The sequence below is a fragment of the Sabethes cyaneus genome, chromosome 1, assembly GCF_943734655.1.
Source record: "Sabethes cyaneus chromosome 1, idSabCyanKW18_F2, whole genome shotgun sequence".
NCBI classification, from domain to species: Eukaryota; Metazoa; Arthropoda; class Insecta; order Diptera; family Culicidae; genus Sabethes; species Sabethes cyaneus.
This window is the reverse complement of record NC_071353.1, coordinates 72,515,657-72,529,470: the sequence shown is the minus strand read 5'-3', so window position 1 is coordinate 72,529,470 and position 13,814 is coordinate 72,515,657. Positions and strand designations below refer to the sequence as shown.

Below are 13,814 nucleotides of genomic sequence, written 5' to 3'. Positions count from 1 at the left end.
AAAGTAAAACGATCGCCAAACTTATTATTGGAATCGCATCTTTTCAATAAATGCAGATTTGTAGGTTGTAGGTTGATGGACTTGTTTGCGGTTGATGGCGACGGGGTACCCGTGTACCCAGGCTTATTATTACGCTTAAACAACTAGATAGAACCAGCATAGTAGTTCATAGATAGTTCAGTAAAGTTGTACATTTTGGCAAAAGCTAACAGGTGGCATGTTTGGATTTGTGAATCGTCCTTCCGCTTCTAGAAGTTACAAGGAAAGTGACATTCAAGGTTGGTTGATTATGAAAGAATGTAACTACCTAGTCCGGGATCCAAGAAACAGTTATAGATTATTGAATTCGCTCTCTCTCTCCCTCTCTATCTCTCGGAGATTGGCCACTTCCCTGGGACATTCAGAGCTTGTTTCCGGCACAACGGAGACTATATCCGAAAGTTCATGCGCACTATTTTTTAGTTCTTGCCCAAACCTACAACTTTGCTGAACATTGTTTAATTCTATTGTGTCGTTTAAACTATGTAAAAAGCATGGGTACACGGCTACCCCGTCGCGCTTCTATAGGGGTACAAATTGTATTTGACCCATGGTTATTCTATCTCTTAACCAAATCTCTCAAAATTTGCGCTTAGTTGTTCATCTTGACCCCTTAGAAGATGTCAGAAAGTTTCGTAGTGATGCACATGACTACATGACTTTGTTGTCGTTTTTGTTTTAGCGGTGTAGCTACACCGAGGCTACACCGCGGTGTAGCTTTTTTGCACCAAAACTGTTCGTTTTCGATTTTTGTGCTACACCATTGCTACACATTGAGGGTAAACAGTCCAATAAAAGAGATTTTGAAAGCATTGAACAATCTAATATAACAACTAAAAATAAACGCAGTTCGGATGAATCAGGAGTTCCAACAAAATATGAGTATACATTCATCTATTAATAAAAGAATGGAATATATTACACTTGCGTAACAACTAAACAAAATTATCAATGCTAGAATAGACAATACTAAGTACACGAAGAGTATCACTAAAATAAATATGAAATACCAATCATCGAATAGTTCTAATGAACCTAAAACTAAAGTACGATAAAAAGAAATATAATACGAGATTTCTTGTTCGCATTGAGTCATTACAAGGAAACAATAAACAATAGTATGAGTCCAGTGGATTACGTTATCTAAGTCAAGTCTTATCGGAAAATTCATCTTAATCGCAAATGGAGCGCATAGGATCATAGAAGCTGTTCTACTTCTGTAGAATACTGTTTTTTCCATTAGATGATCATTTTGAAATAAAGCTCCAGATTCTATTTGAACCGCCAACCGTAAATGTCTATAACATTGGCCGAATTCTTCTCGCTGCTGGTGTTTTTGACTACACTCAACTCTATTCTTCTGTGTGATAAGAGACGCTACGACGTAGATTAAAATAGTTACTACACACATGACAAACGAATGTAATTGTGATTGATCCTGCTTTGGTAGTTCATGAGGACTACTGAACAAAATTGTAGCTATTGTAGTAGCTGTGAACAGCATCAGCAGCAATGTTCTTTTTAGTTACGGACAAATCGGTTTTTTAGGCTTTTTGAGCTCTGTTTCTTCATCGCCTCCACGTCGTGATACCTCAGTATAACGTTCTCCTTTTAGTGATACGATTTTGTTGTCGCGATAGCGAATTAGCTTCTTTGGTTCTACCTTTGGGGCAACTGGTTTATACTCACGATGATCCTCTTTATCGACATATGAATATCTAGAACGAAAAACAAATTGTATTTGTATTGTTTTATCGTTTTACAACTCATTCGACTTAAAACCTAAACGAACTAATACTAATCATCTATGATAATCTTATTGTCACCAATCGCTTGAACTTATTCAACGATTCGCCGAATTCGAAATATTCCTCAACTTGGTTACAGGTTTTGACGTAGGACTACGTCTTTGTTTACTATACTGGGACTGGGTAGCACTTGAAATTAGAAGTGTGACGTTTGAATGAAAGATTTCAAATGCTAATAAGGCTTGTTCGCAACAAAATTTGGACATCCCTAAACACACACAGCTTCGGAAATACATTAGGGGAAGGGCAGTAAAGACGGACACTGCGGGAAAGACGGACACTTATCATATTTCATAAACAATAATTTTTTGAAGCAAACCAATGATGAGAAATGTTTCTATAGACTGAATAAACACTTTTGAATTAAACTGCCGATTTCTAGCAGCGCAGCTGTCAAATTTATAAGCAAAACAAAGAAAAAATGCCTAAATACGCTAACCGATGTAATTTTGTGTGTGAAGAAAATAGCTGGTAAATCGTTAAAAAGCAATACTTTCGTGCTATATCGACGACATTACGTTAGTTTGACCCTTCACTGAATGTCCATTGGAAATCTAGTGAATTTTTGAATATTCAGTAAAAAGTTATTAAAGTATGAAAAAATGGTATCCCAGTCGGGCAAGACGGACACCCGAAGGTAGGGAAAGACGGACACAAAGATTCCGTATTCATTTTGCCTAACAACGATTTAAATTACAAATACTTGCATATTATACATGTAAAAGTATCCAGAAGTCATTTAACAGTTGGAATAGGCCAACTTTTAGAAACGATTAATTCATCACCAATTAAAATATTGAAGATTATAAAAGGGAACCATTTTATTTCCTGGCTCAAAGGGGGAATTGGGTAGGGGGTTTTCCCAAGCCAATTCTTTCCTAAATACATGATGAAATATGTTAATCTTTCTTAATACTGATAATTCGTCGGCGCGTGACACCTTTTCGCGAGTGTCCGTCTTTCCCATATCAAGTGTCCGTCTTTCCCGCCCATGCGCAGAAACTCTGATTTATACATAATGTTTATAATATTAAAAAAAGTATAAATTTTGGAAAAAATTTTCTAGTTCACGCTGTAACTTTATTAGACAGAGACTTAAAGTTTCAGTTTGTATGAAAATTGCAATCAATACAGTTATATTTGAGTAGATATTGACTCTTGACCTTAAGGTGTCCGTCTTTACCGCCCTTCCCCTACCAATGAGTGAAATATTTGGCAGAGTGGTAGACGTATGTCTGTTCTTTCTGAAAATATAATGCTTGTTTATATTACAAGCGCTCAGCATAATATGGCGTCGAAAGAAGAGCAAGTGCGAAAAGCAATTGTGTGCGATTGCAATGAAAATCCGGATCTCTCGTTAAGAAAACTTGCCAAAAAGCTTGGATTTCCTCTAAGCACTGTTCACAGTATTTTAAAATCGTTCGATACTCGCTTGACAACAGCTAGGAAGAAGGAAAGTGGAACAAAAGCGGATCTGAGGAACCACCACAAGGATGCGAAGGAAAACAAATATTACGGAGGAGACCGGATCTTTCTGTACGTACCATTGCTCGTAAAATAAAAATGTCGCCAACATTCGTGCACACTTCTAAGCAACGACGAGGCATGAAGTCTTTCAAGGTGAGGACTGTGCCAAACCGTGATGATAAGCAAAATACGACGGCCAAAACACGCGCTCGTAAGCTTTATCCCGAATATTTAACGAAGTTTCTATGCGTTATAATGGACGATGAAACGTATATCCTAGAAGACTTTAAACAGTTACCTGGTATGTCTTATTACACTGCCATGAAACGGAATGGCGTTGCAGAGCATTTTAGGATAAAGAAGAAAGCCAAGTTCCCCAAAAAATATTTAGTATGGCAGGCCATATGCAGCTGTGATCGAGCAAGCAAAAGTTATATCACTACGGGAACGGTTAACAAGGAAATATACCGTGAAGAATGCCTGCAGAAACGATTATTACCGTTCCTATACAGCCATGATGTACCCTCGCTGTTTTGGCCTGATGTGGCACTGTCACTACGCCAAAGATGTTTTGGAATGGTATGATGCTAATGGAGTCCATATTGTACCGAAGGAGGCGAATCCACCTAACTGTCCAGGCAAGAGTAAACTCCAAAGTTCGCAAATTTTTCATGCAGACCAAATAAGTAATGTTAATTAGTTTGATAATTATTAACGATACTGTTTGTTCTGTTTTCTGTTTCTGTTTGCACCACGAGGTGGGGCAGTTAGAGCCAAGTCTGTCCAGGGCTGAGATAAGGTGGTTGTGATAATGATAAAAGAATCCTTGCGGATAACGCTAGCGCCATAATGCGTTGGTGATGATGGATTAATGAGGAGGAAGAAGAATGACAGAACTTGGCTCTTACCATATCCGCTATAATTGTGTAGGGGAGTGTCGTCGTGGTTGGGCCACATTTTGGAATTCGTCCATAACTTTCGTTTCAAAAGGAATTTTGGAAATCTAAATACCTCGTTGCACAGGTCTAAGAATAAGGCATATTTCCGGAAAGTTTTGAACTGATTGCTTGAAAAATAAAAGAGTTATAGGCATTTACGTGAAGACAAAAAATGTTGACATGGTCGGGCCATGTTGTACAGGTTGGGCTACCGCAGAAAATCTAAAACATATGTATTTAAATTCTATATAGAGACATGAAAAGAATGAATGCCGTGAACAACGGCTCATATAGGTACAATTACCCTATTTTCAATGGCATTTTTGCGAAATTTTGCAGATCTTGCAAAATCAATATTGCTACAATTGCCTTTTCCGAAGTGTACAACTACAATGAAAAAAACAACAAAAGTCTAGGATTTTATCGTATTAGTTTGTGCTTTATTTCATCACATTTTACGTGACTGACATTCTCTAGCGATTATTGCGCTTCAGCGCTTAAAATTATGGTGGCCCAACCATGACTACTCAAGTGACCCGACTTTTACAAATAGCGCTTTTTTATTATTTCACCTTAGCCTTCCCAAACACCTTACTGAAGATGATTTTTCTATAGTCTTCGTGTGCAGCACAACACACTTCATACATTTTCAAAATTTATCTCGTCAATTGCATTTCATGAATCATTTCTTGAAGAAAAGTTCATTGCGCCTGGAAAACTTTTTTTGCAAGATTTAGTTACTGAATTCAGTACGGGTGTTTTGAATACACGATTAAAACTCACAATATTGTGAAAAGTTAGCTATCACAGTAAGAAGTTTTACAATGGTTGTATCATAGATATCATGAGTTACTAAAACTGTAAAATCGTGATGGCTCGACCATAACAGTGGCCCGACGATTACGACAATACCCTACATGGTGGAATATTGAATAAGATGACTTGTACTTATCTTGTTTTCTCCTTCCTTTGTTTGTTTGCTCGTCTTGTCCGTCTTCGATCTTACTTAAGCCCAAAGTCGGCTCCACGCCGTCCTCTCCATCGTTGTCACCACTGCAGTCGTCTGTGGCTGATCTCTTGCCGCCCCTCACGACAACATTGTTGCCATGAGAAGAAGCGATAGAGATCGGGCAGAGAAAGAAAAGAAAAGAGGAAAGTTTTAGTCAACATGTTGATTACAATTTTCGGGTTAGTAATATCACGAGAATTCTATGTCTGTCCATCACCTATGCTACTACCGACTAACTACTCGCTAGGATGGACGCTACTCATCTCTCCAACTACCCATGTCATCACGATTGACCCAGCGCTGTTCAACCACCTATGCTCATTAAAAGCCACAGCCGCTTCTTTATCTACCATCTTTGCAGTATTGTAGCTGTTGGCGTAAATTTTCGAACATTTTGTGCGGAATATTATTCAAGAGCAATATTATCGCTCAGAACTATCGAAAAACTACTTGAACTTCCGAAAAATAGAGCAGATACAATATAATGGGGACTGGTTCTCGCTCGTATTATTCCCGGTGGCATTAATTGCCTATTTGTAGCGGTAGTCAACCGATTTGTCGGTATGCTCTTCAGACCGTGGTCAATTGAAGTGATTCTGTAACTAAGAAAGGATGAGGTGGATCAAGTAGAACTTCACTTGGAGATATGTATATATGCCGTATTAAGTCTTAAGTGCAAGCTGTCACTGAAGCAAGAATTAATAAGATGTTAACGAAGTTGATAATTCTGTGAGGATGGTATTGAATCGAAGAAATCCTCATACCATGGCCATATAATATGTACTATGACCATATTTTAGGAAGTGGTATATTGAGGACAGCCCTTCGCTATCGCTTGAATCAACCAGAGAATCGAATATCTGTTTTTACTTGAAGAGCTATTACTGCTAAAAAGATTTAGTTAGAAGTGGAATTCCAGTTGAAGTCTGCCAGGATTGGGCAATGGGCAGAACAAAAGCATATCGAGGCTATAAAGCTTTTCGAGAGGTCCACTGTACTGAGTCCGACCGCGACGACAGCAGCAAGAATGGAGAGGAGCAGGCCGCCGGTGAGTTGCCACCGTCCGACTTGATGGACTCTCCGACAGTAGCTCATCAGCATTAGGAGGGTCTTTGGGAGACAAACAGCGTCATTCGTGATAATTTTATATTGTTAGTTGAATACCGTTAACGCGGTTAGTCACAAGACATGCAAATCACTCTAATAAGGAGGGAAATGAGAAAATAACAAGAATAATTATAATTAATTACATCCAAAACAAAAATTATTGGATTATTTGGTGACAGTAACAGCAACGATAGCAATATTAGTAATAATAGTAATAACATAGGAAACTGACAGAGGAAACACAGCTACTGACTATAACTTCCTACCCATTAATAATTGTAGTTTGGCAGCATAGGTATAAGAAGAATTTCCGACTCATCATAGAACACTCAAACATATATTCATTCTTACCTATACACCGATGCACACTCATACATGCATACACATGTATACATGTACGTGTGTATATTTTTCAGTGCTGTGCTGTCCATAATCGCATAACAGCCACAAATTCTATGGCAATCTCATAGAAAATGTCTCGTTTTCTAGAGAAATTTCTGTGCATACCAGCAGTTCATCTAGGGAACTGAGTAAGCCCTCCCGGTGCTTCGGCCTAAATGGACTTGATTTAAAATCAGATCCGTTCAATTTCGCTCCATTCCGCATTACGAGACACATGCTACACGTAAAGGTAAATTATGCAATACTACATACTACACATATATCCAACTTAAACTACCGTCATCCGCGGCGAGATTGTGCCAAAAAAGCATATGTTTTTGTTCTTTAGCTCAGTATACACACAATTTAGGAACTAAGTTGATTTCAAACCTGTCAATATGTACTAAATTGTTCAATTAACAACTACCGTAGAGATGGTTTAGTTACAATGAAACCTAATTTTGCTGGAAATGCATGAACTTTGGCACAATCTCACCCCTTCTAGGGGGTGACATTGTGCCAAAAGCATAAAGTTAAGCTAAAAACCTAAACAGTGAACGTTAGCATGTTTATCAACAATACACATAAATATCAGTATAAAGTAGTTCATATGGGGCTGTCCATGAACTGAGTGGACTATCAGGGGCAGGGGGTCGACCAAAAACAACGCATCACACAAAAAGTATTAACGAAAATAACCCGGGGAGGTCTGAAATAAATAAAAATGAGTTCGTAGTCAATGGACAGCCTTTATATAGCCAGTAGCGTTTCTAGGGTTAACAAGGGGGAGATATATGAAGGGGAGTATCATAAGGGGGCACCTATATGATCATTTATCAAAAGTAACCATTACTTCGTTCGAGAACCCGCAGCCGCAGAACATGTAGCCCATCCCACCCCCTCCCCCGTCCTTAAAACTGGCAGTTTATATACGGTATAATATATTCGTCTCATATTAGAGTGTTTATTCAAAGCATCTGAAATTTCCAGAGAAAAAGTAAAAATTAGTTTAAATTATTTAGCAGACCTATGCTCCAAAATGGATGATGCATTCTAATCTGTCAAAATAGTGTGCTCAATAGTAAAGAATGCGAGTGTACTGGTGTATACTGACGTATTTTTGTTGTGTATGTGAAATCCATAAATTGAATCGATCATTATGGCTTGGCACAATCTCACCCCCATGAAGCTCGAAAAGTACAAAGTTTCGAAAAATATTATTTCCGTAATCAAAATTTATCTAAAGCATAATAACCTTTCAATACATTGTAAATGATTAGTTTATATACCTTCAAAATAGCAAGTTGATGCGATTTCTTGTTTGGGTTGGTTTATGGGGGACATTTTTTACAAGCCTTATTTCCGAGTATTTTTTATCGCGAACTTTGAAACCCTGTTTAGGCTAAATAGTTTGCTAATATTATCTGTGTTCCATTCTAAGTTATGAATAAATATGTTATTTTCATCATCATTTTGAATTTAGGTCACCAGTTTCTATAGATATAATAAATTTTCACAAATAAACATTTTTGGTTTTTGGCCCAATCTCACCCCCGTGGCACAATCTCACCCCGGATGGCGGTATATTACATTCTACATGCGGAACTAAGATTAGGTCGGTTAGCCGAAGTACGCGTCAAACCACCTACCTATGCGAGGGAGTTTGATAATTATTAACGATACACACATAAATGATATAAAATTGTTTCATGGATTAAACTTCTAACAAATTTGTTTTATTGCAAAATTGAAGTGTCCAGGTTTTGTCAGATCCTAAATAAGCCTTAACTACTAAATTACTGAACGAAACTGAACAATTTATATGTCGTTGGATAGATAAAATTACCAGCAATTTTATGGGTGGTAAGAGAGCAATTTTAGGGAGGGCGTAAGAGGAGGGGCTCCTATAAAAATGAAACACAAATTTCCTCAAAACTAGAGAATTAATCAAGAAAATGGAACCAAATTTGGCATGTGGGGGTTTTTGGAGGTAAGAATTTTTTCTATGGTGTACTGAGACCCCTTCCCCTGCTAAGAGGGGGGGGCTCCCATACAAATGAAATACGAATTTCTTCATAACTCTAGAACTAATCAAGCAAATGGAACCAAATTTTGCATGCGGGGGTTTTATGATGGTTTGAGACCCCCCACCCCTGTGGTAGCAGGATAAGGACTCTCACACAATAAAAAAAATTTTTTGCGTATGTGCCATATTTTCTGCTATGTAACAAGCGGTGATTTGATGATAGCACGGATAGCAATGGTGATTAGCTGTGAAAGTAAACTAGTAAAACCTTCTCGGAACAAAAGACAGTGAATCGACGCCGCTAACTTACGTGCCTGTTGTCATTCATGTCAATTGAGAAGGACATTCGAATGGCACGTCATATTTGCGATGAACGTGCTTTGGCTTTAATGTTATTTGTAACCAATGACCCTTTTAAACGCCATTAGTGAGTTAAAGTAAGATTATTAAAAAATGTCATATTTAATACAATAATCTGTGGGCTGGTCATTCATTACTATTTCAACATTTATGATACACACAAGTGATTTTTAAAAGAAATCTCTATGTCTCAATGGTTGCAGGCGTTGTACTTCTGAACCCCCGTCCACGTATTTTCAAAGCCACCAATGAAGAATTGAATCTGAATATTTCTTTCTTCTCTTTTAAACATTCACTTAAACAATGACACTCAGATATTCTTATAAACATACATATGCCAGAAATGTAGTTTACATTAGTCTTTGATCTAATGATCTGATTTAGTCCTACGTCATCCTTTCGTACAACCCTTAGGGCTGTATACCTTGTAGTTTTTATACACGATGCCCCTGGTTCATTGCACCCAAAGTCAGTGCGGTGAAATCGGTTAAGGTCCCCATACACGTACGTACATGTTGGCCGAAAATGTTGGTGAATTCATGTTCGTCCAACACGCTCGCTTGTGTGTGAGTGCCACGAACCAAGCTGGCAGAAGAAAATGTTCGGCTCGGCGTTCGGTCGGAATGAACCTCCAACATTTTGTTCATTTCCAACCCAACATATGCGTACGTGTACGGGGACCTTTAGTCAGCAGCGATGTTGGTCTAAAAGGGCAGCAGTATTGCAGATTGCAAGAAAAATCCTCACATTGCGGTTATCTTGACAGCTGAACCAAACCACCAAAAGATAACCGCATGATTTATTATAGTAATCTAGTATTTGAAATTTAACAAATCAATTATTTTCCACCACAAACACGTTGCAAAACTCATATTTTGTTGAACCACAAACCAGAAAACCTAAATTTTAATTTTGCGGTTGTCTGGCGGTTATTTTCTGAGCGCGTTACCACCGCCGCAGCAAGAGGATTTATTAAAAGCGCCGCAATAGCTTTGGGCAGTCAATCTCGCCATTTAGCAGTTTTCCCACAAACAACGCCTGTTGCACCTTACGCCGACACCAAATATATTATATTAACAATATAGTTCACTCTTCTATAATCCTGAAGACATGACTACTAGCGCCATTGCGGCATAAAAGGTTACCAATGTACACCGTAAATTCGACACATCTATCAGAAACAACTCACCTTTCTGTACAGAGTTTAGCCAATTATAGGTAAAATTAACAAAACGGCGAATGTCGTAAATTAAACAAAACGGGTGAGTTATTTTTTGCTGGACCAGCATAAGAAAATCAGCTCTTGCTCGGTTTGCACGCGCTTGCGGCATTCGCCGTTTTTAGGGTTGCCAAGTCTGAAAATTACAAAAACCGGCCGGTCGGTCCCGCCATCAAAAAATATGGGGGGTGTCAGGTCACTGTGGCATTTTTGTAGCATGTAACCGGCACAGAGAGAAAGTGGAAATCACTTGACAGATTCCCGTGTAAATGGGATGAGCAGTCAGTGAAGACGAACGGCAGGGGCAGGCAGGCTTGTCCTGCACTCAGTGAACTTCTTTTGGTTTATTAACTGTAACACCTCAGCCATGCAAAATTCGAAAATATTATATATGGGGCATTTATAGAGTAAATTATTATCCATAAGATTGCTGAACTAAGTATTGCTCTATCTTTACTATTTACTCCCAGTTCACACTGGCTGGTGCACCAAGGTGCGATCCCAGTGCGATATCATTTTTGCAATACACCAAATCATCATACCGTCAATTGACAGATTTTCGTTTATATCGAACTAGCTGACCCGACAAACTTCGTATTGCCACAAATTAAACTATGTTGTACATAAATCGTGAATCTCGGATGACCTTTGTCACAATCTCAAGTTTTGCAAGTTTCTGAGGAGTTCATGGGTGTTTTAATATACAAATTTTCCTCACAGTAAAGTAGAAAACTCCCCCCATCGCTCAGCCTGATAAAATAAAGCGGATAGCACTTGAATATTCGCCATCATTACAAACCATTTCGCCGAATACCATTTTGCGGAACACCAATTCTCGGTTGACCATAACGCGGAATATAGAGTTTCGCAGAATACCATTTCGCGAAAAACCTTACGCGGGATGTACCATTTCACGGAAAATCTTTTCGTAGAAAGTACCATTTCGCAGGGGTGACCCAACTAAAGGAAAGTAATAGAGGTCAGTAAATCTAGGAAAATAAATTAACCTAGATAGAGGTGATCTCTACGGGGGGCTGCCCCCCGCAGTGACCGGCGCTTCCGGCGGCAGGTCGCCGGCAACACTCGCGGCCTATGGGCGACTCGCGCTGAATTATCTAATGTTACTATTGATAGTTTTTGGTGGTCTTGTTATTGATTAATGTTTTATGAGTCTAAAATTTCTCGAGTTTATTAGTTTTTGAGTTACGCAAAAATTTCTGTTTTATTTGTATGAGAGTCCTTATCCCCCTACCACAGGGCTGAGGGGTCTCAAACCATCATTAAAAAAATTCATGCCTCCAAAACCCCCCACATGCCAAATTTGGTTCCATTTGCTTGATTACTTCTAGAGTTATGAGGAAATTTGTATTTCATTTGTATAGGAGCCCCCCCCTCCTAAGGCAGGGAGAGGTTTCAATTCACCATAGAAAACATTCTTGTCTCCAAAAACACCCACATGTCATATTTTGTTCCATTTGCTTGATTAGTTCTCGAGTTATGAGGAAATTTGTATTTCATTTGTATAGGAGCCCCCCCCTCCTAAACAGGTAAGAGGTCCTAATTCATCATAGAAAAAAATCATGCCTTTAAAAACACCCACATGCCAAATATGGTTCCATTTGATTAATTAGTTCTCGAGTTATGAGGAAATTTGTATTTCATTTGTATAGGAGCCCCCCTCCTAAAGTAGAGAGGTTTCAATTCACCATAGAAAAAATTCTTGTCTCCAAAAACACCCACATGTCAAATTTGGTTCCAGTTGCTTGATTAGTTCTCGAATTATGAGGAAATTTGTATTTCATTTGTGTGGAAGCCCCCCCTCTTAAAAGGGAGAGGGGTCATTATTCCCCTCCTATAGAGGGGAGGGATCTCAATTCACCATAGAAAAAAAACTTGCCTCTAAAAACACCCACATGCCAAATATAGTTCCATTTAATTAATTAGTTCTCGAGTTATGAGGAAATTTGTATTTAATTTGTATAGGAGCCCCCTTCCTAAAGTGGGGAGAGGTTTCAATTCACCATAGAAAAAATTCTTGTCTCCAAAAACACCCACATGTCAAATTTGGTTCCATTTGCTTGATTAGTTCTCGAATTATGAGGAAATTTGTATTTCATTTGTGTGGAAGCCCCCCCCCCTCTTAAAAAGTAGAGGGGTCATTATTCCCCTCCTATAGAGGGGAGGGATCTCAATTCACCATAGAAAAAAACTTGCCTACAAAAATACCCACATGCTAAATTTGGTTCCATTCCCTTGATTAGTTCTCGAGTTATAAGGAAATTTATTTTTCTTTTGTATGGGAGCCCCCCCCTCCTAAAAAGGTAAGGGGTCCTAATTCATCATATAAAAAATTCATGCCTCCAAAAACACCCACATGCCAAATATGGTTCCATTTAATTAATTAGTTCTCGAGTTATGAGGGAATTTGTATTTCATTTGTATAGGAGCCCCCCTCCTAAAGTAGAGAGAGGTTTCAATTCACCATAGAAAAAATTCTTGTCTCCAAAAACACCCACATGTCAAATTTGGTTCCATTTGCTTGATTAGTTCTCGAATTAAGAGGAAATTTGTATTTCATTTGTGTGGAAGCCCCCCCTCTTAAAAGGGAGAGGGGTCATTATTCCCCTCCTATAGAGGGGAGGGATCTCAATTCACCATAGAAAAAAAACTTGCCTCCAAAAACACCCACATGACAAATATGCTTCCGTTTAATTAATTAGTTCTCGAGTTATGAGAAAATTTGTATTTCATTTGTATGGGAGCCCCCCCTCCTGAAGTGGGGAGAGGTTTCAATTTACCATAGAAAAAATTCTTGTTTCCAAAAACACCCACATGTCAAATTTTGTTCCATTTGCTTGATTGGTTCTCGAGTTATGAGGAAATTTGTATTTCATGTGTATGGAAGCCTCCCCTCTTAGTGGGGGAGGGGTCTCTAACCATCATAAGAATCTTCCCAGGCCCGAAAAACCCCTATATCCAAATTTTCACGCCGATCGGTTCAGTAGTTTTCGGTTCTATCAGTGGCGACTCGTCCGCATGTTCAACCTGTTCATAGAACAGGCAAACAAAATTCAGCCCGACAAAATTTCGTTTGCACCGACGCATATGCAATGCAATACGAATTTAATTTCGTTACGAAGCTGATGAGCAAACCGTTCAACTCGACATTTGAACGTTGCTTCAGAGATCTCAATGCACAAGCATACCAACCCATTTTTTATTTAGTTAGGAAGCTAATGAGCAAAACGTTCAACATGACGTTTGAACGTTGCTTTAGAGATTAACACCAGGAACAATGTGTTGGTACGAAGGGGATTTGAAAAAAGCGCGGCTGGCATGCATTATTCGCAAAACTTTCTCAATAACTCGTTCATCTTTAGCATTGAACAACTTACGCATATTGCTTGTTGCTTGTGTTGCGTGTGAGGTGGGCTTGTGCGCGCATCGCAGTAAGGTGGTA

At 38.7% G+C, this 13,814-nt stretch overlaps 1 protein-coding gene across 1 annotated transcript in view; it reads right to left on the bottom strand.

The window, feature by feature from the left end:
* Nucleotides 1–971: 971 nt before the first annotated feature.
* The window catches only part of LOC128737539 (CUE domain-containing protein 2-A), a 69,875-nt gene continuing 57,032 nt past the window's right edge, over nt 972–13,814 (bottom strand). Inside the window, exon 6 of the mRNA XM_053832210.1 lies at nt 972–1,757. Within this exon, the coding sequence (XP_053688185.1) occupies nt 1,565–1,757 (193 nt within the window). The 3' untranslated portion in view covers nt 972–1,564. The remainder of the gene's footprint in view (nt 1,758–13,814) is intronic.